Source organism: Myotis daubentonii, chromosome 7 (genome assembly GCF_963259705.1).
Source record: "Myotis daubentonii chromosome 7, mMyoDau2.1, whole genome shotgun sequence".
In the NCBI taxonomy this organism is placed as follows: domain Eukaryota; kingdom Metazoa; phylum Chordata; class Mammalia; order Chiroptera; family Vespertilionidae; genus Myotis; species Myotis daubentonii.
The window spans coordinates 9,607,933-9,633,981 of record NC_081846.1 but is presented as its reverse complement, the minus strand read 5'-3'; the positions used below and the strand labels follow the sequence as shown (position 1 = coordinate 9,633,981).

At 45.8% G+C, this 26,049-nt stretch overlaps 1 protein-coding gene across 20 annotated transcripts in view; it reads right to left on the bottom strand.

Moving 5' to 3' along the window:
* The window catches only part of CFLAR (CASP8 and FADD like apoptosis regulator), a 47,649-nt gene extending 22,113 nt beyond the window's left edge, over positions 1–25,536 (bottom strand). For 4 of the 20 annotated variants that reach the window (XM_059702727.1, XM_059702726.1, XM_059702724.1 and 1 more), the window contains exons 1-5: positions 20,394–20,615; positions 7,455–7,857; positions 4,396–4,501; positions 3,022–3,157; positions 2,050–2,135 (exon numbers count right to left, since the gene is read on the bottom strand). In XM_059702727.1, the coding sequence (XP_059558710.1) occupies positions 2,050–2,135; positions 3,022–3,157; positions 4,396–4,501; positions 7,455–7,807 (681 nt within the window). In that variant the 5' untranslated portion in view covers positions 7,808–7,857; positions 20,394–20,615. Of the gene's footprint in view, positions 1–2,049; positions 2,136–3,021; positions 3,158–4,395; positions 4,502–7,454; positions 7,858–8,390; positions 10,857–10,876; positions 12,894–15,199; positions 15,270–18,856; positions 18,914–20,393; positions 20,617–20,709; positions 20,773–21,070; positions 21,214–22,158; positions 22,299–25,390 lie in introns of those variants that run through there. The other 16 variants (XM_059702741.1, XM_059702742.1, XM_059702732.1 and 13 more) reach the window with 15 other exon arrangements.
* Positions 25,537–26,049: the final 513 nt, after the last annotated feature.

Here is a 26,049-nt window from a genome sequence, read left to right as displayed (position 1 = left end):
ATAAGCATTATATTGCAGTGTCATACAACTTTTTTATTCTACAACATGTTGGTATCATGTGCCATTTAATGCCACCGTATCTATTTTTATTGATTTGAGAGAGAGAGAGGAAGGGAAAGGGATAGAGAGATAGAAATATCAATCAGCTGCCTCCTGCATGTCCCCCATGCAACCAGGGCATGTGCCCTGACCAGGAATCGAACCGGGGACCTGTTGGTTCAGGGGTTGATGCTCAACCACTGAGCAACACCAGCTGGGCTGCCACCATAACTTTTAAAGCACTTTTGCAGCCATGTATGAGTTAATATCTAGGAATTCGGCTCCTAAATCTTGTGAGAAATTCACTGAATTCATGTGCTACAGTGCCTGCTTATTAAATAAATGAATGATCAGGGTCACAGACTAATATAGCAAATTTAAGGAGAAGTTTACACATAGAGCATGTGAGTTCTCAATGGGCTACAAAGATAGTGAATACAATTACTTCCATTAACAAAATAGAAAGACAATAGTAAAAATGGGGCAGACTTTTAACTAAGAATGGTGACATCATTTATATTAGAGAGACAATAGCAGAAAAAGCTCAGAAAATCTGAGTCAGCATCCTAAATAAGTTTTGTCTCATCATTTAATATCACAGAGGTTCAGAAAGACAAAAGCAAGCATAATTGGTTCTTGGAAAACAACAGACATATCTAAGCGATGGCGGATCTAGTACATAGTTTATTACATACACCTCGGTGTAGAGGAAGGCACAGGGACTGGGCCCAGTTCTGGTGAGAGCTGGAGGTGGGCAATCACTTAGCGTTCTTTAGGACTATGTTTTCTTATTTGTTCAGTGAGGGGGCTGGACAGTATAATCCTCATCATCCCTTTCAGCTCTGAAATTCTATTGCTCAGTGGCATCTCTTACAGCTCATGTTCTTCATGAAACTATTTCTAGCATAAGGGTAGCTAATGTTTTCATCACATACTTTTATGAAAGTCTTTATCATTTAACCATGAAATTGCACTCTGATCTACGTCCTCACTACAAATTCCACCTATCTTTATATGGGGATGAGGATGAGATTATACTAAGATAGACTTCTCAGAATAAAACATACTTATGTTCACAGATCAATAACATCTCTCGCCCTGGCCGGGTTTACTCAGTGGTTAGAAGGTTGGACTGCGGACTGAAGGGTCCCAGGTTTGATTCTGGTCAGGGGCACATGCCCTGGTTGTGGGCTCTGTCCCCAGTGGGAGGCTTGCAGGAGGCAGCCGATCCATGATTCTCTCACATCATTGATGTTCCTCTCTCTCCCTCTCTGTCTGCTCTGAAATTAATAAAAATATATTTTTTAAAAAATCTCTCAATAACAAAAATGAAAGGGTTAATCAAGAAACAGGGCTAACTCAGCAGGGGCTAACAAAAAAAAGCTCGTTCTGCAAGCCTAAGCCTTGCACACAACATGCTCCCCTTGAGTGGTTATTTTACAGAAATTCCTGAAGACCATAACTCCTGCGCAGCCCCCAGGAAGGACAAAGGGCAAAGCCGTAAAACTACGACCAACGGACTGGGCAAGGTCCTGCTCCGTGTGTCACCCTAAAGCTATCTGCAAGCGCTCCCTACGCGCATAAAAAGCCTGCTCCCTCCCCATTCGCCACTGATTTCTTTTTCAAACTCAGTCCACCTGCACCCAGGTGCCTTGAGTAAATATCTTTTTGACTACACTGAGCCTTGAGTCAGTTCTGTGAGATCCCGGCCCAACTCCGAACCTTTCAAAAAACACTTTTGCCGACATCATTAAAATAAGCTCAAAAAGCTCAATAAAAAGCAAATGCCCAGAGAGGTAAATACAAAAGTATTTATTTGGAATTATTTTTTGTCGAAACAAAAGATGGGAAATAAGTTGTTACATATATATGTTTTATATACACAGGCACATTTCTACCACAATTTTTTCAAGTGTTAAGTAGAGTACATAGTGTAAGAATATATATTTTTTTAATTAAATTTCTGAAGCTTTTTCATGCTGGGATTCCACACATTTGCTCCAGACTCACCCTTAAGTTATATGAAGGGTCCTTAATACTCAAGTTTGGGAGAGATGCCTGGAGGCCATTTACATAACTTGATTCTGCTCCTTGAGCTGTAAGCAGAAGAGAGTTAAGGTTTACCAATTATTATTAAATGAATCTCCAATGATAGCTCAGTACAAGGTCAATCATCACCTTTGAAAATACCCTAAACTTTCCAGCCACCTTACTTAATTCAAAATATCAGATCAGATGACTCTTCTTCCACCAGCATCATTAAGAAAGGACTAAAAATGCTACTCTTGTACTTAATCTTCTATCAGTCATTTGGGGTGGAATAGGAGGCAGGGGCGGGGAGGGGCAGTTCTGTAGATCTCTGGGTCTCAGCCATGTCCTTTAGGCTGTGACTCTGGGGGCAGTAGACTGCTAACAGGCCCCACGCTGAGGCTGAGTCTAAAGGACAATGGGGGCGGGGGACATGCCAGAGAAGGCCAGCGTGAACCTGGTCCCCTTTACCAAGGGAGGGGTTTTCAGCAGGACAGATGCCCTTTTTCATGAGAAGATTTTGTGAAACTCAGAACATATGCAGGAAAGCCATGGAAGCCCAGTGACAAGATCCCACCCAGAGTTGGATGGTGATCAGGTCAAACGCTGGAGCAAGGCAGCAGGGCATATCCTCAAAAGCCCTGAATGTCCACAGCACCTCCACCAGGTACAGAAAATAGGGGTGCCAACTCTTTCTTGGAGGTGGGAATGTTAAGAACTGCTTGGTGGCATGTTGGAGAAGGTCAAGACTCTTGGGTCATGGGGGTGGGGCGATGACGTCAGCAGATCTGGGATATGAAAGATATAAAGGGATACGATCTCTAATCACAGGCTACCAGGGGGCTGTGAACATTCAGGTGCTTTCCATCCACCCAACAATGGATATTTACCAACCAAACCTGGCCTGCACAGGGTACTTTCCTTAGACCACGGAAAGGCCAAAATTCTGCTTACCAGACTGCTTGTATTTCTGGATTTTTGTCTTCAGGTCTATTCTGTGGATGTTCTTCAGACATTTTTCTAATAATTCCAATTGATCTGGAGCAACCAGATTTAGCTTCTCCAACTCCATCACAAGATCCAAGAAGCTCTAAGAGAGACACCAACGAGAAATAAATGTCAGTAGGGCTGACGATTAAGCCCCAAACGCAAAATTCAGGCTGTGGGTTTTTAACAGCAAGAAACGGTGACAAGGGGAGCTCCTTCAGACCTTCAGGGATCCTAAACTAGACTTCTCTGCTTGATAGGCCTTCCAGGGCCAGGTGCAAGCTACTCTCCTGAAGTTTACTCAGCAAAGAGGCAGTGGGAAGTCTTTTGGTGGCCAACCTGTGTCTGGGTTGGGAATGGACACATGGCCATTTTGTGTCATCAAGGAATATGGTGAGAGAGCAGGCCTAAAAATACAGTAAAATCCTCCCGAGCTGCTTCTCTTTCAAACACTCAGGCTGGTGTTATTGTAAAAAACACTAAGGGCCCTAGCCGGCTTGGCGCAGTGGATAGAGCATCGGCCTGGGGACTGAGGGGTCCCAGGTTCGATTCCGGCCAAGGGCACATGCCTGGGTTGCGGGCTCGTTCCCCAGTAGTGGGTGTGCAGGAGGCAGCCAATCAATGATTCTCTCTCATCATTGGTGTTTCTATCTCTCTCTCCTTCTCCCTTCCTCTCTGAAATCAATAAAGAAATTTATATTTTAAAAAAAATTAAAAAACACTAAGGGCTTTCCTGAAAAAGGAAGAGAGAGGGTAGTTTGGGGAATCTTTTTACCAGGAGAACACCAATGATACACCGTTTTGAAGTTCCTCACATTTTTAATCAATGCTGGCCATTCCAACTCACTCTGATTCAGAGGATATGAGGAGGCAAAATTTCAAGGTCAGGGCATTTTGTTACTCAGGCATTGCCTTTGGTTTCACCTCCCTTCTGCTTAACATTTGTTTGCTGACGTGCTATTTTTATTCTAAAATAGAATAACCATGCCCTAGCCAGTTTTGCTCAGTGGATAGAGCATCGGCCTGGGGACTGAAGGGTCCCAGGTTCGATTCCAGCCAAGGACACGTGCCCAGGTTGTGGGCTCGATCCCCAGTGTGGGGCATGCAGGAGGCAGCCAATCAATGATTCTCTCTCCTTCTCCCTTCTCCCATCTTCTCTGAAATCAATAAAATTATATTTAAAAAAAAACAACCCCATACTGTTCTCACTTTCTGCCTTCCCTCACCCCCAGCTTGGGCCTCCCTGCTCAAACGCCTGCTTCCCTCTCTTCACACCATAGAGAGTGTCCTCCAACTTCTGACGGGCTCTTGGGAATATTAACCAAGAAAAAGAAAACGCACCTTATCCTTGGCTGTCTTGCCTCGGCCCATATAATCCTTCATGAGAAAAATTAATGAGGACATATCAGATTTATCCAAATGTTCACCGATCTCAGTCATCAGCACCCTGTGAAACAGACAAGTTTCTTTAGTAAATTCAGATTGCCAGTCCCAGTGAGACCACCAAGAACCTATGCCTCCTCTATGCCAACAGTTGGTTAAAAGACTAGTTCTTGTCCCCATTTGAATGTGCCCCCCATAAGACAGAAAGCCTAGATCACCCCAGAAGGAGAGCTTAAGGGAACTCCAAAAGATAACGCATCTTTTCCCCAGTTTTCAGTAGGAGATGGTACTTCTCTTTCCAAATAACTACTCTGAAAACAATTCAGAGAATAAAAACTTCCCTAAAGAATCCCCTAGTTCCCCCAGAAGTTATGAAGAATAAGTAAAGAACCTGAATGACTAAGATGAAGACACAAATAGAATAGAAAATGATCTTCTCTGTTGAACAACCTCCCTGATGCTGATGCTGATGCTGATCCATGGACCATACTTTGAGTCACAAGATTCTAAAGCAAACACCCGGCTCACTCTGAAACTCAAAGGGTAAAGATCATCGAGAGCCTGGGGATTGTGACTGCAGAGGTCCTCCTAACTCAGTCAGTCACCTCTGCTCCAGTAAGAGCTACCATCATGCTTTATTGGGCTTAAGGGCTGTTTTCCCAATTAGACTCACAGAATCTTGAGTATGGAAGAGTCTTCACTTACTTTGCTCTAGCACTTTCCAAATACCAGGCTGGCATATATCAACCCACAAAAACAAAAGCTACTTAACAAATAAATAAATGGCCCTAGCCCAGTTTGGCTCAGTGGATAGGGCATCAGCCTGAAGACTGAAGGGTCCCAGGTTCGATTCCAGTCAAGGGCACATGCCCGGGTTGTAGGCTCGATCCCCAGAAGGGGGCGTGCAGGAGGCAGCTGATCAATGATTCTCTCTCATCATTGATGTTTCTATCTCTCTCTACCTCTCCTTTCCTCTCTGATATTAATTTTAAAAAATACACTTAAAAAATGAATACATAAATCTAGCACTCCCTTCCCATTGCCTGGCCTTTCTGCCAAAAGGCCCTGAGAAACTGCCTCCCCACTCACCAACCCTAGGAAACAGTAAATGTTGAGTGCCCCCTAACTTATTCACAAAAACCCAGTCGGTGCCTCCCAAAAAGTTTTAAGGTTACTGATATTATATGATGGTTATGATGCTTGGAGAAGTGGAAAATGACCAAGAATAACAACAGCAACAATCACATTCGCAGAGTGCTTTACAGTTTTAAAAGGTACGTCACATGCTAGATTATCACAATTGAGCCTCACAAACAACTTGTGAAATTAGGTATTCTATTATTCTTAGCTTTACCACTAGGAAAAAGAAGGCCCAACCAATGTTAGTGGCTGGATCAGCTAACCAGGCCTGCACCTGACAGTTTTGAGGCTTGAATCAGGACTTCAGACCTCAAGTCTCAGACACTTCCCAAGGCCCACACTGCTTTCAACTCTCTTTAATATATTTTTTAATAATACACATCATCTCCAACTATACATTATTGATATAATAAAGGCTGGTGGCCCAGCTGGTGTGATTCAGTGGATTGAGCATTGGCCCATGCACCAAGAGGTCACTGGTTCAATTCCCAATCAGGGCACTTCCCCGGGTTTCGGGCTCAATATCCAGTAGGGGGTGTGCAAGAGGCGGCTGATTGATGTTTCTATCTCCCTCTCCCTTTCTCTCTCTCTCAAATCAATAAAAACATATGTTAAAAAAAAAAATAACTCAAGGCTGGTGGTCTGGAGAAAAGGGAACTGCTAATTTAAGCAGTTCCCAACAAGTTTTAAGGTTACTGATATTATATGATGGTTGGAGAAATGGCTTCTGTGCACCCCAGAACCTCTAAGAGCACTTTGTGTGAACAAAAGGAGGAACTTAAAGGCTGTATGAACTAAACGGAACTCCAGCGGATGTTCCTCTCTAAAAGGGGATGAGATGTGGTCTTTCTTAGCTTGACATGTCTGGACATGGTAATTTCCATACTGAGGCTGGAATTTTCATACAGAAGCCTCTGGAAGTAGGAACTTCCCAGAAACTCACAAGAAGGAAGTCCAACCCCCTAGTTTCCTCAGGAACAATTAGAGTTCCACAAAGATCATCATCTGACTTGTTTCTATGTGTTTGGCTCATTGTTTATCAGTTTATGTTGTTCATTATATTCCACAAATGAGTGAGATCATGTGGTACTTATCTGACTTGTTATTTCCTTTCTCAATATGGAAAATTGCCAGTTCTGACATCATAGAAAATAATCTAACAGAGGCCACTGCAGGTCTCACAGAGGCTGCAAGAATCACCAGGTCTTGTCCCAGGTGAAGCTCAGTGGGTTAGAGTGTTGCCCCGATACTCCAATACTATGCGGGCTGGTCAGGACACTTACAAGAATCAACCAATGAACGCATAAGTAAGTGAGACAAAAACTCTCTCTCTCTCTCTCTCTCTCTCTCTCTCAAATCAATAAATTAAAAAAAAAATTTACTAGGTCTTAGTCGTGCCCATTTCTCTTACTCTATCCATAGGGCAAATACATATCATCTATCGCTTCCACTGTCATTATGATCTACTACTACCCAACTATTAAAGAAAACACCATCTAGAAATTCAAAGAGCTTAAAGCAGTGGTTCTCAACCTTCCTAATGCCGCGACCCTTTAATACAGTTCCTCATGTTGTGGTGACCCCCAATTTCATTATTACAAATTGAACATAATTAAAGCATAGTGATTCATCACAAAAACAATATGTAATTATATGTTTTCTGATGGTCTTAGGCGACCCCTGTGAAAGGGTCGTTCGACCCCCAAAGGGGTCGCGACCCACAGGTTGAGAACCGCTGTGCCTTAAAGGCATGAAGTAACATTATACAGCCGTTGGATCGGTGAGCAGAGGAAATAATGAAGCTGCTTTTCTCACTGTCCTTGTTTCTCTCGTTCAGAAGTCTCAACCACCTGCTTCCCTCCCAGCCTCAGGCTTACCTGTAGTCTGAAACAAGATGTGGGTGTCCGAGCAGGTGGGCCTCCACTGCCCTTTTGTCCATCTTCAAGATCCGCTTGAGCAGGTCAAAGCGCCTCACTCTGTAGAGCAGCTCAGCCAGGCCCATGTGAGACAGTTTTCCTCTTTCATTTAAAGTGTCCAAAAGGTCCCTGACGTTAAATGCAGACACATCTGCAACAACATCTCGGCACAGAAACAGAAGCATCTCCCTCTCGTCTTCATCGAGCGCCTCGTCAATCTGATGAATGACCTCAGCAAACATCCTGCAGAGTGCCTTGCAGGGGGGCAAGACGCCAGTCCAGTCAACAGAAGGCCGTGAGGCCACTGACTTCATTTCCGATGGGCTTCTTCATTTCTTTCAGAATCCTTTCCAATGGAGGTGTTCTGTGGTTAAAAGGGAATTTTTTAAAAATCTTCTTATCAGAGGAACTTATGCTTAAAATTCAAAATAGGGGCTTTTCCTTTCTTGCTGGACTCCAGGAGATTAAATTCATATTGTGAAGTCTACAAGGAGAGGCCCTCAATAGACACACGGATCCAAAACCAAGACAAAGAAAATAACTTACATTTTAAGGCAAATAAAATCAGAGACAAAATTTCCCCCCAAAACACCCACACGCTTACCAGAAATTATTAGAATGTATGATGTGGTGAGGAATGTATGAAATCATACAAGAAGTTGATTAAACTTGGAAAGAAAATAGGTTGTGACTAAATGGCAAATTTTACTAGAGGAGGAAAAACCCAATTACTAAGCAGCTGAGAGGACAGACGAAACTGGCATCGCAAGAGTTAACTTCCTCTTTCGGTGGCCTAGCCCATGCAAGCTGACACAAAGGGAAAATAATGGGAGAAAGAGGCATCTATTCCTACGTCTCCTACTTTAAAACCCCTCATTCTACCTGTAAGTAACAAACCTTCACTGCCATCCTCCCAACACCCCAGGCTTTTTTCACGGCTTCACCATGAATGCTTGTAGGACCTGCCACCACAGCTGAACCTTGTCCAGTTCTGATCCCCTCTTTGTGGCCCCCCTCCCCCCTGGAAGTTCCAGGGCAGCAATTGTCACTAGAGTTCCTGGCGGTACCAGTGGAAGGAAGGAAGTGGAACAGATGTGGGGAAAGATCTGGGTGGGAGTGGTGGGGAGGCCATGCCATGGGTACATTCTGAACTTCTTTCAGTGGAACACAAACTATTTTCTTTCCAAGTTTAAGCTGCAAATGGCAGTCACCACCTATTCCAAAGTTTCATGGCTATGTTTTACGCTTAAGAATGTTAGTGTTCTGGGAGCGTAGTACCTAGTCTGTTTCTATCAGAGAACTTTGGGGGTTAAAAGCTAACCACAGCAAATAAATAACTGGAAACACAACTCAACTGCAAGGTGTTGCTGCTACAAATTTGCATACAAGTATATTTATATACTTATGTAGCTAAACTTAGTGAAAAGAACACTGAATCTATTTTATTTATTTATAAATAATTTTTATTTATATATAATCTCAGTCCACAAAAGATTTGAGGCATCTTAAATAAAATTTCATAAGCAGGAAAATTTTTTATGTGTAAACAAAGGAAAAAATTGGGTTACAAAGTCGAAATGGGTTGGAGTGGTAAATACAATGCAAACATGCAGGCCAGAAAGGCCTAAACAGATTTTAGTAGGCTGTGAATTTGTCCCTGAGCTTCCTGGCAGTCAAAGCAAAATGGGGAATATGGGACATTAAATATATAGTTCTTGCTGTCAAAGAAAAGAAAAACAAAACAGATTCTTAGAGGAAGCACAATTTTCCTAAAATTCCAGAACTATCCATCAATGAAAATATTAAAGAGTCTGAAAGTAATAAAATTACATTTATTTTATTTCTTAAAATTTTTAAATGTTTTATTTTAAAATAGACCATTCATTCATTCATACTTTTCACACTGGCCTCCCACTACCAGTGTAAATGGGTGAGCTCTTAATAAAAATAGACATTTTATCTAATGTACACTTGTTAATAAGTATTGATGTGTCTATGCCAATCCCATTCCCATTCATCCAAAATTCACTTACATATGGCCTCTTGTGAATAATTAGAGTAATGCAATTTACAAAATTATTGCTCAATGAAAGTAAAAAGTAACTGGTACTCAAACTATTTTTTTCATCTGAAAGCTGAATATTAATTTTATGTGTTTCAGAAAGCCTAAATCTAACATGGGCATGTTAATAGCCACTAGTTTCCATTAAATGAGGTCAAGTTCTTTCTTTATTCACTAAAAGTCACAATTTTATTAGTAGTTTTTATAAATTAACCTATAAAATATTTATATACAGCCCAGCTGGTGGGCTCAGCAGTTGAGCAATGACCAGGAACTAAGAGGTTGCTGGTTCAATTCCCAGTCAGGAAAGGTACCAGGTTGTGAGCTCGATCCCCAGTAGGGGCTGTGCAGGAGGCAGCAAATCAATAATTCTCTCTCATCATTGATATTTCTATCTCTCTCTCCCTCTCCCTTCCCCTCTGAGATCAAAGATATATATATATATATTTTTTTTAAAGTTATATCCTTTAATAAAGTACCACATGGCCCTGAAAATAAACTACTACTTCATGAATCTTACAAAGAAAAAGCAAAACAAAAGAAATATTTTTGCCTAGGCAAAAAGCAAATTGCTAAAGCATACATTAAAACCCTAAATGCTTAAAAAATAATACCATACAGGGCGGAGTAAAGTAGTTTTACAATTGTTCATATGGAAAATAATACAATAATTAATAAAACAAGAATAAACTCATGTTTCGAGTACTCACAACTGTAAGCCTACTTTTGCCCCACTGTATATTGTTTAGGGAGTGAGATGTGTAGTGAAAATATTAAAACATACATAGCAATAATAAATACTGAATTTTTTTTCCATGACAGGATGAATGGAATGTGACTAGATAAAAATACAGAGGCTGAACTTACAATATTTTGAAATGACTGAATGTGTAATATTTTGCTTCATAAGCCGGACATTAGGTATACAGATACTAAAATAAATATACCTCGTACCACATTCTCTGAACACAGTACAATAAAATTAGAAAACAGTAGCAAGCCAAAAGGAAACCTTATAGATCTTAGAAAGAAAAATTAGCTTTGGTCTCTTCTGTACACGTATTTCACAGCATTCAGAATGCTTTTAGAGCCTTCCTGGTGCACATATAAGACAAGCTTTAGAACAAGGAATCCTAGAGGCATCCCGAAGTTATCCTCAAAAAGAACTGGTCAGATTGTACTTAACATGACTCAAAAGATGTGGCCAGGGGCAAGGAGGGGTGGCAGCAGGTGGAATGAGGTCTGCAGAGTTCTATGAAGCCCCGTGCCCATGGCTTGCAGCCCCACCCTGCCTGCGCTGCCAGCTCCGCACGCCACTCACCTCCTCCGAAGTCACTTGCTTCACCTCACTTGGATGAGGGACAGAGGGGCTATGTGAGCCCAATTATTTTTCCCCTGCTTTTAAATGCCCAGTCTTCCTGATGTCATCATCATTAGATTAGTTTCATTTCACTCTACTACAGTAAGCCTTTTCTAGCCAGACGTAACTGGCATCGATAGGTATATAGAATTCTTTTAAAAATTTCCCTTTTCTACTCCCCTGCCCTCTTCTGTCAAATTGTAACTTGATGATGATGCCTCCCCCTTCTTCCACCCCCATACCCTGGTACAAACTGTTCCGATCTTCACAGTGAGACACAAAACACAAGACCAATTGCAGTTTCATTTCTCGAGTGGGATTTGTGGAAGGGTTCAATGATCATTTAAAAAAAACTCAGCTGTAAATTTCCAAAGTGAATCCCCACAACTTTGGCCAATAGAACGTGTGCCAGGTTTTAGAAACAGAAATGAGGTATTTTCCATGGAAATACATTCAATATGGGTGTTTATAAAACTGCAGCAAGGGCTAGGGGAAGGGGCTCTTGGCTGGGCTCCTGAGGAAGATTCCTGGGACTCCCACGAAGACCGTATCTCAGTGGGGAATCAGGAGGCCGCCACAGGGAGAACTGAGCTCAAGAACACCCACGGTGACCCAGCTACCAGGAGGCAACCCACCGCCACACCTGCCTCCACCAACGCCACACCTGGTGACTGGACACCTAAACGCTGCTACCCACATCCCCAAGTCATCACCACCATGCTTGTCAGCAGAGAAACGGAGAAAAGCAACCAGCTATTGGCCTCTACCTCACTGCTGTTTGTAAATCTTGCCTGAATGCACCTAATTGGCAGAACTAAAGTCACATCCTACTTGTAAAGAAGCTGGGGAGATGCAGACTGTAGTTGTCCGCCCTCTGGACAGAGGTGAGAATGGGTCCTGAGGACCAACTGACATTAGCCACCACGGAAGGATAGTCCATGAGGGCATTCCTGTCTTCTTTCTGGTTAAATCCTCTGTGTGGACCCCAGTGCCTGACTCATAGTAGGCACTCAATTAATACTTGTTGAATGAATGAAGGTATGATCACAAATTACTACCAAGTAATAGCCTCACTTCCCTTTCTCCCCAGACTGGACTGAGAGCATAAGCTACAAACTCTCACCAGCTAGCACCCTCAATTCTCTTGCCATGTTGCCTCCTGGCCACCAGCTCTGCAACACCTTGAGTGACCAGCTGGTCCTGATTTGCCAGGACTTCCCAGTTTTAGCACCAAAAGTTCTGTGTCCCAGAAAATTCCTGCATCCTGGGAAAAGCAGAATGGTTCATCACCCCAGCATCCCATCCTCAACGGTGAGCCTCCTCCACACATACGTCCAGAATAGCAAGTCTGGCTGAAGGGGGTGGGGGAATCACACCACACCCTTAGGTTTTCAACCTCAGCAGCTCCTTACTGCTGCTCTGAAACCATTTTTACAGGACCTTGGTCAGCTACTTTCCCATAACCTCACAATGGCGCCACCCACGCTGCTCCCTTCGATCCCATCACCACCCAGGGGTGCGGGTTATCAGATGACTGACATTTACCAGGGTTGAACTCCAGTAACCTTCCACATTCCCACTGTGGGGCTGGCACCTGTTGTCCATCAGCTTGCCCAGGGCCAACCACTCCCCTTGTGCCCTCCTGTCTCCATGAGCTCTTTGGTCAACCTTTCCCTAGGCCCAGGGACTCCTTCCCTCAGCTTGTAAACATGTTAAGGTCTCTTCCATCTAAAAAAACCGCAACAACAAGAAAAAGCCTTAAGCCTCAGATCCCCTAGATCAGGGGTGGGCAACCCCTGGAATGCGTGCCAAACATGGCACGCCAGTAACTTTTGCTGGCACGCGAAACCCTCTCTTATAATCTTCCATTTACAATTTTTGTGAACATTTGAATGACTTAAATGTTAAATTACAAGGAACTGGCAAGGCACTTGATGTTATGTTTGGTTACATAAAGGCTTTTGAAAAGAAACTGGAAGTCTTTAAGAGGGATGTGGATGGTGAGAGATTTAGATATTTCCCAAACCTCAAGAGGCACATCAAAGGCTGCCCAAAAGATGACAGAACAGACTGTCAAAGCCTTAAAAAGCTGTTTTTAAACATCATCGAGTCAACTATTGAGCAGTTCTTCTCAAGATTTGCAAAATTCAGAGAACTGGAAGAGACAGCAAAATTCATGAGGTTTTCAGACAGCACAAAACTGGAAGAACTAAACTTACAAATGTTTTCATGGATAGACATGGCTGACTTTGAAATGCAGTTGACTGAATTTCAGAGTAGCTCAATTTGGAAACAGAAATTTATTGACCTTAGAGTTGACTTGGAAAACATTGAAAAAAAGCAATTAGAGACAGGAGTACCAGAGAGAAGTGTCAAAAACGAACTATTGAGGACTTGGAATGCCATTCCAGAAAATTTTTTCTGTTTAAAAAACTTTGCAACAGTGTTACTCTCCATGTTTTCATCCACATACGCTTGTGAATCTTTGTTCTCACTGATGAATTTTGTTAAGTCTCGTAATAGGAGTAGCCTGATGGATGAAAGTAGTAGCTTGTGCATATCTCTGAAGGTCACAAAATATAAACCTGATATAAAACCTCTGTCATCAGTGGTGCAGCAGCAAAAGTCCCAATGATAACATCAAACGGAGTCATAAAGTTTTCTGTCAGACTATCAGTGTACATGTATACATTAAAAAATAAATGTATTTTTCATCACCATATACTGTGTTTTTCTCGCTCGAATGAATTTTATTATTTCTTCAAGTTTCTTCACATACGTACACCTTAAGAGATATCAAGTTGGCATAACATGTTCTCAAAAAATTAGGGTTGGCACGCAAAAGAATTTTGAGTCAGAGATTTTGCTGGTTTTGGCACGCACTCACAAAAAGGTTGCCCACCCCTGTCCTAGATAGGCTGATCCTTTCAGTAGTTTACTTTCATGTGAAGCTGGGCCTTTATGAATGAAGAGTCTGCCCTCAGTCCTTAGGTTACTTCAACTTCAATCCACTCCTCACTAAGCCTCCACCTGCATCCTCCCTCCCCCCACATCCTTTACACACTGACACTCCGTGCGGAGCCAAACTACAACCTGCCGAAGGAAAAATCAGTAGTACTAATGCTGTCTGTTTTAAATGTTGATATTTGGTTCATTATGGATTTTTTGCATGAATGTCAATTTTTTTTCAAAACATTGCATTAGAACACTATATCTTGATTACTGCGTTTTTAAGCACCCCCTTAAATGTTGTGTCTGAGGTGGTGCCTCCCTTTGCTCACCCTGCTGACAGTGCTCTTGTAGGGGCCTTGGGGACCTCCTAGTGGCCACATCGGGGTCTGCTGATTAACCCCGCCTTGAAAGCTCCTCCCTTGGCTGACCTCACACCTCTGCTTTCTATGCAGTCCCTTGCTAACCTCTGACTCTCCACACCCTCCTTCTGCACCTGCTCCTTAAATGAGGGTGTGCCCTCCCATCCATCCCTCTCCCAGACTGTTCCCCTGACCTTTCTATTCCCCTGACCTTTCTGCTCCCCCTGCCTATGACTTCACCCTCTCCAGACTGAACTCCTATCAGAATGAACTTCTGAAGTTCATGGTTGAACCAAGTCACTTTCCTAATTCAAACCTTCTAAGGGTTCCTCCTCTCCCAAGGCAGGTTCCAATTTTCTTTGCATTCAAGGCCTCTTGTGGCCCAGCTCCTGCCCTCACCTCTCATTAACACCCACCTTGCACATTCGGCTTCAACCAAACAAGGAGTTCTTTCTTTCCCATGCATACTGTGAGCCTTTGCCTGGATTACCTCTTCCATTTACCTGCCTAGCAAAACCCTTCTCCGCTTTCAGGGCCCGCTGAATCACCTGCTACTGTGCATCTCCTAGGAAGAGCCCACACAGACCCGGTCAGTAACACCTTCCACCGTGTTACATAACTCCTTGGCATCCAGCATTAGCTCTAATAGGTGACCAATTTTTGTCACAGAATGTCTACTTTGCCTCCAAACCATCTGATATCCAAAGCACATAACATTCTCTGTAATCAGTAGCACAGCAGCCAGCATGACTGGTTCCCGTCCTACTTTAACCTACCCAAGGACATACTTCAGATTCCATTCTTTATACTGCTCCGCTCCCTGGAGCAAGGTCACGGCCTAGCATGAAAGCAAGGTCATGCCCACCGAGCTGCAGTAGAGAAGTAAACAGTTCCCCAGCAACACCATGAACAGGTGCTAATGCAGAGAAGCCCGCCTGCCCTGCCAGCTGCAGAAAGCTGCATGCAAACTTGCCGCTTTCAGGTAGCTGTCTGGGAATCCCCACCGAGATGAGAAGGCCCCGGACGCAGTCACACAGAAGTTTCTGGAAGGATAAAGAAGGGGTTCCTTGACCCCCAAGGCAACATAAAATGAGGCCATCTCACAGGAGCTCTGTGCATTCACTCTGAACATAACAGAACCCACTTTCCTTCTCCATTCATGCACAGACTCTGTGGATGTGGGCTGTGTGGGTAACAATTCAAACTGCTAATACAATAAACCCCTCTTTCCTCCTGCAACTATAATGTGCCATTTTGTGCCCCCTCTCCCCCCAATATTTAAAATGAGATGTGGCCCAGCCGGTGTGGCTCAGTTGGTTGAGTGCTGTCCCACGCACTGAGAGGCCACCTGTTCCATTCCTGGTCAGGGCATATGCCTGCGTTTCAGGCTCCATCCCCAGTAGGGGGCATGCAGGAGGCAGCAGATTGATGTTTCTATCTCTCCCTCTCCCTTCCTCTCTCTCTAAAAATCAATAAAAATAATTTTAAAAAGTAAATAAGATAAAATGGGATGTAGTAATTCATCACATGGTTTCTGGAATTTTTGAAGTGCCAAGGATACATACCAAACATAGTCTAAAAGACCACGTACTTAGGCTGAAGCGTAAACACACTCCAATTTGGTGTGTTACTATTTTCTGCATCAGTGGCTAAAAACACACATTAAAAATTATGTGGCTTCACAAGCAGTGCATTTCAATTACTGCAAATTGCCCACAAACAATAGATGATCTCACTTATAAAATAACATAAAATTTAAAGGTATATTTTATAAACTTATTTGGTGAGGCTCAGCCCCATGACTCCCAGGGAAGCTCCCACAAATTCCAGCATATCCTTACTTTCAATAACTTCCCTGGTTCATAACAGTAGCATCATCCAGACTAGATAAACAAAGGAATGAAAGAACCGCAGAATGAGAAAGGATCTAGATCAGCCGTGGGCAAACTAAGTTTGCCCACGGCCCAAGGGGCCGTTTGAAATGAATAAAACTAAAAAAAAAAAAAAAGACCGTACCCTTTTATGTAATGATGTTTACTTTGAATTTATATTAGTTCACACAAACACTCCATCCATGCTTTTGTTCCGGCCCTCCGGTCCAGTTTAAGAACCCATTGTGGCCCTCGAGTCAAAAAGTTTGCCCACCCCTGTTCTAGATCAAAAAGAAATCATGGCCCTAACTGATTTGGTTCAGTGGACAGAGCGTTGGCCTGCGAACTAAAGGGTCCCAGGTTCGATTCCGGTCAAGGGCATGTACCAGGGGTTGTGGGCACATCCCCAGTAGGAGGTGTGCAGGAGGCAGCTGATCGATGTTTCTCTCTCATCGATGTTTCTAACTCTCTATCCCTCTCCCTTCCTCTCTGTAAAAATCAATAAAATATTTTTTTTAAATCATGAATTATTTAACTAAATACAGCAACATAAGCAGAATCACTAGGGACAATAAAGCTAAATCCACTTAATATAGTGGACCCCTCCTTCTTTACCAAAGTTAAGCCTTTGCTAGGGCAAACTTCTCATACAGAGCCCAAACACCTAACAGCATCTCCCACCTCTGTCCCACCCATCATCTAAATCAAGACATATAAAAATCTCAACATTGGCGGGGGGTGGGGGACACAAATGTACTACTCGTTGTAATATTTTAAGCAATAAAAATAAATAAATAATAAAAATAAATAGAGATATACAGAAAAAAAAATCTCAATATTCCTTGGACAGTGTTCTCCTGTCCCAACAGCGTTGCTCAAGTATTTGCTTCCAGTCAGAAATTCCTTTTTTTCAGTCCCTGCCTATTGAAATTCTCTCCCATCTTCCCAGGTATCTCTCCCATAAGCTTGTCTTGACCCCCAAATCAGGTCACCTCCTCTTGTTTCACAGCATCCTTTTTACTCTTGTCTGGCATTTGTCTTATACTAGTTTGGGCACCTGTTACCTGTGGTAAGATCCTTGAGGACAGATTAATTTCTTATTCATCTTCATTAGGCTGTGGTGGACCTTGACAGGCCAGCCAAGCTCATTCTCCTCAGCCTGGACCTGACTGATCATCATTACATAACTCCATTACTAAGGCCATGTGTAATGCCTGACTCATCCTATCTAATAAAAGGGAAACATGGCAATTAGCCATACGACCGCTACCCTTCCCATTGGCTAATCAGGGTGATATGCAAATTAACTGCCAGCCAAGATGGCGGCCGGCAGCCAGGCTACTGACACGAACAGGTGGCTTGCTTGTTCCAGTGACGGAGGACTCCAACGTTCCCCGCCTGCCGCTGCTGGGCTCTGAGCTGCTAAGAAACATTGTTACAAATATAGAAGCTAAACAAAACCCCAGAAACCTGTTTTCAGTCAGCCGGGATCTCAGAGCTAGGTTGCAACAAAGTTTCAAATACAGAAAGTAAACAAAGCCAGAAACCTGCTTTCAGCAGCGAGGTCTCACAGCTTAAGCAGGCTCTCAGCTCCAGTGACAGCCATAAATCCAAGAATAAAAAAAAAAAAAAAAAAAAAGGAAAAAAGGAGCAGTTGGGAGCTTCAGTCACCCACCAGCCTGAAAACTGCCCTCAGCCCCTCACCCAGACTGGCCAGGCACCCCAGTGGGGACCCCCACCCTGAAGGGGGTGTGACCAGATGCAAACAGCCATCATCGCCTCATCCAGGCTGGCCAGGCACCCAAGCGGGACCCCCACTCTGATCCAGGACACCCTTCAGGGCAAACCAGCCGGCCCCCACCCATGCACCAGGCCTCTATCCTATATAGTAAAAGGGTAATATGCCTCCCAGCACCGGGATCAGCAGAGCCACAAGGCCTCCTGGCCCCTGGAACAGCGTGACAGGGGGCAGCGCCCAAACCCCCTGATCGCCCTACGGCTCTGTGTGTGACAGGGGGTGGGGCCACAACCTCCCTATCCGCCCTGCTCAGTTTGTGACAGGGGAAGGCGCCCCAACCCCCTGATCAGCCCTGCTCTGTGCCTGATAGGGGGGAGCTCCCCAATCCCCTGATCGGCCCTGCCCTGAGTGTGACAGTGGCAGCACCCCAACCCCCTGATCGGCCCTGCCCTGAGTGTGACAGGGTGTGGCGCCCCAACCCCCTGATCCACCCTTCTCTGTGTGTGACAGGGTATGGAGTCCCAACCCCCCTGATGGCCCTGCTCTGTGAGTGACAGGGGGCAGTGCCCCAACCCCCTGATTGGCCCTGCTCTGTGCGTGACAGGGGGTGGCGCCGCAACCTCCCCATCAACCCTGCCTTGAGTGCGACAGGGGGCGGTGCCCCAACCCCCCAATCAGCCCTACCCTGAGCGTGACTGAGGGTGGCATCACAACCTCCCGATCCGCCCTGCTCTGTGCATGACAGGGGGCGGCGCCCCCAACTCCCCAATCAGCCCTGCTCTGAGCCCGACCAGGGGCTGCACCTAGGGATTGGGCCTGCCCTCTGCCACCCGGGAGCAGGCCTAAGCCAGCAGGTCGTTATCTCCCGAGGGGTCCCAGACTGCGAGAGGGCACAGGCCGGGCTGAGGGACGCCCCCTTCCCCCCCCCCCCCAGTGCACAAATTTTTGTGCACCGGGCCTCTAGTCCTAAATAATAAAAGCCTACTATGCAAATCGACCAGTCGCTATGACACACACTGACCACAAGGGGGCAGATGCTCAACGCAGGAGCTGCCCCCAGCCCGCAGGCCCCAGTTCACTGCAGAAGACATAAACCATCTTGAATATGCAGGTAAATGTGGTATCAAATTAGAGGAGCTTAGTTCTTTCATAAGTAGAGAAATACTAAAAATGACAGCCCAATATCTAGAATAAGAGGAAAACAATGAAGAAGCTTTTTGTCTGTTCTGCACAAAAAATTAAATGGTTGAAAAGACAAAGTGGCTAAAAGTGGAGACCACACCAGAGAAACATAAATACAAAACAAGGTACGAAGTGGGGGTGAGGAAAGGAAGCAGTTTCATCTGGAAAGAAAAGATTCAAGAATATACCTATTACATATATGAATACATGTGTCCATTCATTCATTTGTATGTACAAGAGGTCAAAGAAGAAATTATTCCTCTAAACCCATAGTTGAGGAGGGAGAAAAAAAACAAACATTCCGGCTTCTGAACAAGCAGATGAATGAAATGTTAATTGTGGATACACACCTTCTCAAAAACAAGAAAAGGGGTCATTAGAAACCCTGATTCCAGAGGGGAGTTAAACTACATATTAATTGAAAGAAGAAAAACAAACACCAGCAGTTCTGAAATACAGTTGGAGAAACGGCATCAGACAAAATAAGAGAATACATATTTAAAAACACTGAAAAGGTTGCATTTGAGTGCATAGCTGTCTAAACAACAACAACACTAAACTGTAAGCTTTGGTTATCTTAGGCAACGGACTCCAGAGACTTTCTCCGTTTATTCTGCATGTATTTTTAACGCAGATAATTCTAATAACTTGACTGGAAAGTTTTTTTTAAAAGGAAATATGACAATACAGTGCAATCCTGTGTAAAGTGCAAAAATAGCCCCTGGATTTATGCAAGTTCAGGAACCCCCCAGATGGGCTGTGAAATCTTCCTAGAGGAGTGACAGGAGCTGAATATAAGGCAGAAACAGGGCATTTCAACAGTAACAGTATTCTTCCCTCTCTGAGTATAGTCAGGAAAGCAAGGACCCATGGGAGTCCCCCTGTGACAGCTCTGTAACCGCCTGGCTTGCTCCTTTGTATTCCAGGCTGTGGGTGCCCTGGCCTAGCTGCTGGACATCAAGTTCACTGTGGAGGTAACTTTGCTGTGTCTCCTCCCACCACGCTGGGGGCTGCCTGGGGAAGGAACCAAGTTCGAATCCATCTCGGCGTCCCCAGCACCCAGAGCTCTGCCTGGCCCAGAGAAGCTCCATAAATACTGGCAGGAGGATAGTGGGTTCCAAGGAGAGAAGGCATGTCAGGACTGAGACACAAGTGTCATCAGCCTCCGGGGCCCTATAAGCAAGAAAGAATGGAAGGAGGGAGCCCAGGAGGGCTGCAGGAGTCTCCGGGAGGCTCAGAGGGGGCGACGGGCTGAGAGCGAGACTCAGCCCTCTCCTGCCCGGATCGGGGACAGTGCCCGACAGTCCCCGAGTCCAGGGCGACAGCACAGCGTGCAGGTGGGGGAGAGGGGCGGGCGGGATCCTCGGTTTACTCACGCCGGGCGGCCGCCAGCTGCTCAGCTGGACCTCCGACCTCCTCTGGGGCAGGCGCCACCCCTCGCAGCACCCAGCACCCGCAGACCAGCTCCGGGAAATTGCAATTGGTCTTTGTCCCGAAAGAACAAGGAAGTGGACGGGGCGTCACCAGCAGCTCAGCCCGGCGGCTCGGGCCGGGCCAGGCTTCCTGAAGCCTGTTGCGACGCAGCCCCGAACCGCCTCCGGGCCGCCCCGCACGACGCGCCTTCCACCCGCGGGTGGGAAATGAGTGGGCGCCGCAGCTGGGGGCGCCCCAGAACCGAGGACGGAAACATACTTTACTTCCAGCTTCCAGTGGGCCCCCTGCTAGCGCTAAATAATAATAGTAATTAAGGAGGAGGAGGTGGAGGAGGGAGAGAAGAGGAACAAGAAGAGGACTTAAAAACCCATCAGTTACAAACATAATGTAAAACAGGAAGTTTTAGAAAAAGCAATTTTAATCAGGACATCCAACCTAGAAGCTGCAAGTAAAACAAGTGCTAGCAAACACGTGAAAACTTCTGGATGGCAAACAAACGCGCTTTGGTTCTGTTTGTGGAGTCGAGCTGTCTTGTCTGTCCTCCAAATGAAACTCTTTTTGGTGAGATTATGTAAGGACACCACCAGAGGTAAAATGCCAGCAATGTGCTTCCTCTTACCTGAAATCTCTTACCCACAGCTGGGTCTCCACGGGCTTCAGTTTTTTACCCACAGTCGGGGCGGTCTAAATTGTTTTGCTATCAACCCAAAGGCACCGCCTCTCGTTGGGTAAACGAATTTCAAAGTTAAATAAAAATAGTCGCCAGAGCTCCAACGTCCTTGAATTTACTTGCTGTCCCTGGAACATGCTTTCTGTTCCTGGAACCAGAACCTTAGTCTGCATTTCAGTGCCCTTTGTCCTACTGCAACCCATTGTTAATATTTTCAAAGAACAGGCCTTCTGTCCAAACCCGGACACCATCCAGCAAAAACCTACTGGAAGCAGGTTTTTTCTAAGGCTTCACATACATAGTATCTTTCTGATCTTCCCCGAGACAAGCTGCCCTCCCTCGTCATTAGCCAGAAAGTACGATTGCTCGGCTTGGAGACCCCTCCCCGGGCTGGGCTGCGGCGAGAGAGGGAACCCGGCTGCCAGGCCAGCTGCTCCCTTAAGCGCGCGCACTCTCACTGCAGAGAAAAAGCCTTTCCCATCAACTTTTCAAAAGGAAAACATTTCGAATAGTTCACCGCAGGCATTGATCATTCTCAAAGTGATCTCAAGTTTGCAGGACGCTGGCGACCTGCCACCCGAGCTGGCAGCCTGGTTTTTGCCTCCGCTGGCCGCGGGTTACTGGGTCCCGGGGATCCCGCGCCCCGGAGGGTCCGCACCTGGGGTGCCCGCAGCCTCTGGCAGCCCTCCAGGCAATCGGGGTGCGGGGAGAGCCGGGGGAGTGGGTGGGCGCGGGGGGGGGGGGGGGTTGGGAGGGCGCGGGGGCGGGGGGGCGGGGGCCTCCGCCCCGGCTAGTGCCCGCGGGCAAACCAGAGCTAAAGAGTGGGCAGGAGTGAGTCACCTGCCAGAAGGCCCACCCCCGTCCCGGCCTTTGCTGGAAACCCCCCTGCCCAGGGCCAGGTCTCGGGAGCGCCCGGGGATGAGGAGCCGGCGAGGCTGCACGCGGGGCGCCGGGGCGCGGGGCGACACTGACGCGCAGCCTGCAGCCAGGTCTGGAGTGTTTGGAGCCGGAGCGGCGGGAGGGAGAGGGCCACGTACCGTGCGGTCCACGGGGCTTTCCTACCGCCGCGACCTTTCAGGCTTCGCTTTCCCGGACGCTTGAGCAGCAAAGTGGAAGTGAACGTGGCGTTTTGCTACGCGCCAAACGCCCGTTGCCAAGAGCCTGTCCCTCCCTTAACCCTGCAAACCACGGTTTGCCGGCCTACGTCTGGGCCCTGTGTTCGGGCCAGAGACCCCCCACTCACCAGCCCCCGTGGGTTGAATGATCTCTGGACCACAGCCAACCCCTATTTCCTGTTTATAACCCTTGTAACCGTTTACTCGAACCCAGGGCTGTTTCGGCAGGGTTAGTTGGCGTTAGGAGCAAACACTACTAGTGCTTTTTACTGATGTATGGGAATAACTAGCAAATGTGAGAGCACTTCATGTTTTCATCTATGTGTTCCTAATAACTACTTGGCGATTTTTCTTTTAATTTTTAACTTTTCTTGAAATAAATTTAAATTTACAGAAAAGTGGCAAGAATAATACCAACAGAGTATTGACCTCGGTGAAAGAATAGTGTACCCGCCCAGAAGGACTCCTTCTGATCAGCTGGGTTCAAATTCATAAGAAAACACCTAGCAGCTATGCTATAGGAAGCAGAGGCCTGCCCCTCTTCTTGCATTTCAGAGAAAAACTGCAAATGAGCTACAGCTCCTGAACCACAAACCGCTACAGTTCCTGCAGTCAGAGTCAACCGTTATAAAAAGTGATAAAAGACTTCTATTTCTACCAGTGGGCTGATAAACCACCTGCACCTCGGATCTGAACTACACAGACAGGTATATCCCCATTTGCATCCACTCTGGCCAATCAGGCTCCACAATGACCCATCAAAACACAGACCGCTGGCCAGTCAGGACAATGCTATTTTGGTCCACCAGACTGGGTCAATTTGGATACCTCATTTACATTAAGATGGACCAGCCACTGGGGTGGGCACTTGCTCTTTAAAAGGCACACTTTCTGATCCTCTGGAGACTGTTTCCCTGTTTACAAACTGCTCACCTGAAGAAAGTCTCTCCTTTTTCCCAACCCCATATTGGGAACTCCTGTTGGCATTCGATTGGTGGCAGCTAACTTTTGTTGGCAAGAGATTGACTACCGGCATGACAGCGATGAGGAGCTGGGCTCATCCACTTTCTAGTGCACCTGATGAAAATTATTATAACACAAGCAAACAACAAATAACCATTTAAAGTTTTGGAAATCATCCTAAGAGAAAACAGCAAATGAATAAACATCTACTCAAGAAGATATATGAAAATTAGATAAGAAAGGAGATCATCTGTGGTCTTTCAACCAAGACTCCTCTTCACCCTCCCAACTCTGGAGTGCTGCAAGCAAGGACACAGGGCTTCCTCCCCCCAAGGCTCCGAAGGGGAGGAAGGAACCGGATGTCAGCAATTCTCATCCTGCCCCTAGCTACCTGATACCGCAGCGAGGTCCTGGGTCAGTGTGGTTGAAAGATAAAGGATCCTTTCTTTCGTTCAGCCCCACTCATGGAACAGAAAGTGCACAAAGGAAGGGTAATAAATCATAAATTTCTAACTGGGCAGGTCATGGTGCGTAGTCACACTTCTTTCATTTTCTTTGCCTTAAGCAAGCCCTGTCCATTGTGTCTGTTCATTTAGGTCAGTGGTTCTCAACCTTCCTAATGCCGCAACCCTTTAATACAGTTCCTCATGTTGTGGTGACCCCCAATTTCATTGTTACAAATTGAACATAATTAAAGCATAGTGATTAACCACAAAAACAATATGTAATTATATATGTGTTTTCTGATGGTCTTAGGCGACCCACAAGTTGAGAACCGCTGATTTAGGTTAACACACCTTTGAAAGGCCCCCTTACAGATCCCTTTACCACCCCAAGAGAGCACATAATCTCTTTTGTTTTTTGGGGGAGTTTTTTTTTTTCCTCTATTGCTGAGAGTATTAGGGAAGACCCCCTTTAATTTTCCTCCAGTGCCCCCCTCCACCTGGCCCCCACCCCACCCCAGGCCTTCACCGAATTATTGTTTGTGTCCTGTAAGTCAACCCTGACCTTGCTTTCTCCTGCCTTTATGTAGCCTTCCTTACTTCCCTCTTTAATCTCAAATGCATAAAAGGAACTGCAATCTGTTGCCGTTCGAAGCATTTTTTTCTCAGTCTGTTGAGATCCTGCTTCCAGGCGTATTCTCTGTTTGACTCAAACTTTTATACAAATTCTCCACAGGCTTGGATGTTCTTACATTGATATCGAAGCTCTCCTGTGGGCTGGAGTGCGGTGAATACCGGGATCCTAGTTACCCTTACCCCAGCTCCTAAAGTGGTGGTTCAAGCCGGAAGAGATCAAACCAGAGGACCTCAGGCTGCTGCCTCCTCCTCCTCCTCCTCCACCTAGCGTTCAGAAGCCCCTAGATCAGGGAGATTGACTTTGCCTGCTCCAAAGCTCAGGCTCAGTGGTTGTGCCTGGGGCAGAAGCAGTCCATAAAACACATAGCTCTTAAACAATTCCCAAATGAACTGACTTCATTTGCAACAGAACACGGAGAAATTCAAGCCGGAGGTTGCTCTCTAAAAACCTGGAGGTTGTGGTGATAAGCAATGGGGAGGAGGTTCAAAACATGGGCTAAATAGTAAATTGGCTCAATTGTAAATTGGCTGGTTTGCAAGAGAAAACCAGAGGTAAAGACAGCTGAGGGAAGTCTTCCTGGAATAAGAACAACTATTAAACACTGAGCTCATAAACGGTTGCTTCAAAGGAGCCAATATTTGATTGGATTTATGTGTAGAGCCATTTATGTCAGGCAGTTGTTGAAAACAATAAGCCATCAGCCAACAAATTGGTGAAACTGAACAGCTGGTCATGGGAGCAGCACAGCACTGCTGCTGAGTCCGTGTATTCTTCCGAATTCTGCTAATGACTACGCCCGCTGTCAGGGCAGGTTCCTTCTCAAACCCTGCCCGTCGCACTAACTGTCGGGGCCAAGCCCCTCTGCCAGGGGCTGGACCTTCTTGGATGCCGGGTGGTAGACGGAGACGCCATGAGAAGTTGTGGGTGTATATAAGAAAGCCTTTGCTGTAGAAGCCAGTGGCCATGTAGCCATCAGACAAAACAGTCCTTCACAGCAAAGTCCTACACAGGTAGCCGCACGCCGGCTGATAAGCCAGTTTTCCTACAAAGCAGCAGTAGCCTCTGCACCCACAGCTATTATCCGAGCAGCCACACACTGCCCCAGACTCACCGCCTCACAGAGTAGCAGCACCTGAGCTCTCTTCCTCAGGAGTCTCAGTAGCCTCTCCAGGCCTCTCCCGCTTCACGTCACAGCAGCACCAGTCTCTCTCAGCACATCCTCCGAGCCTGCCCTTTCTCCCCAGCCTCTCTCCTGTCTCCGCCTTTTCTCCCCCTTTCATCTCAGCAGCACCTGAGCTCTCTCTTAGGAGAGGTATAGCCTCAGTAGCCTCTCCAGCTTCTCTGGCCTCTCCCCCCTCTCTCCTGCATGTAGCCCCACATAGGAACCACCTCTCCAGTACACTAGCTGGTCCGTAACATGTATTATACCACTTTACAAAAGAGGCCAGTTGCCAACAGTGACATCAATCATTTGGGTTATAGAAGGGCAGGCGTGGGCAGTGTACTGTAATTGTTGACCTTGCACCTGCCTGTGGTATCTTAGCCTTGAACATTCTGATTAAGATTCCCATGTTCAGAGAGGCCCTGGCCTTTTGTCATACTGTCAACAAGGGCATTCATACTCTAAGTCGCCTTGGCTCTCCAACAACTCTGGTATGGTTCCCACCCACACTGGTTGTGGTCAGGAAATAAGAAGAAAGCCCTACTCAGACTACAAGAATAACATTAGAAATGTAGAGGGGAAGGGAAACTTAGCTATTCCACTTTCAA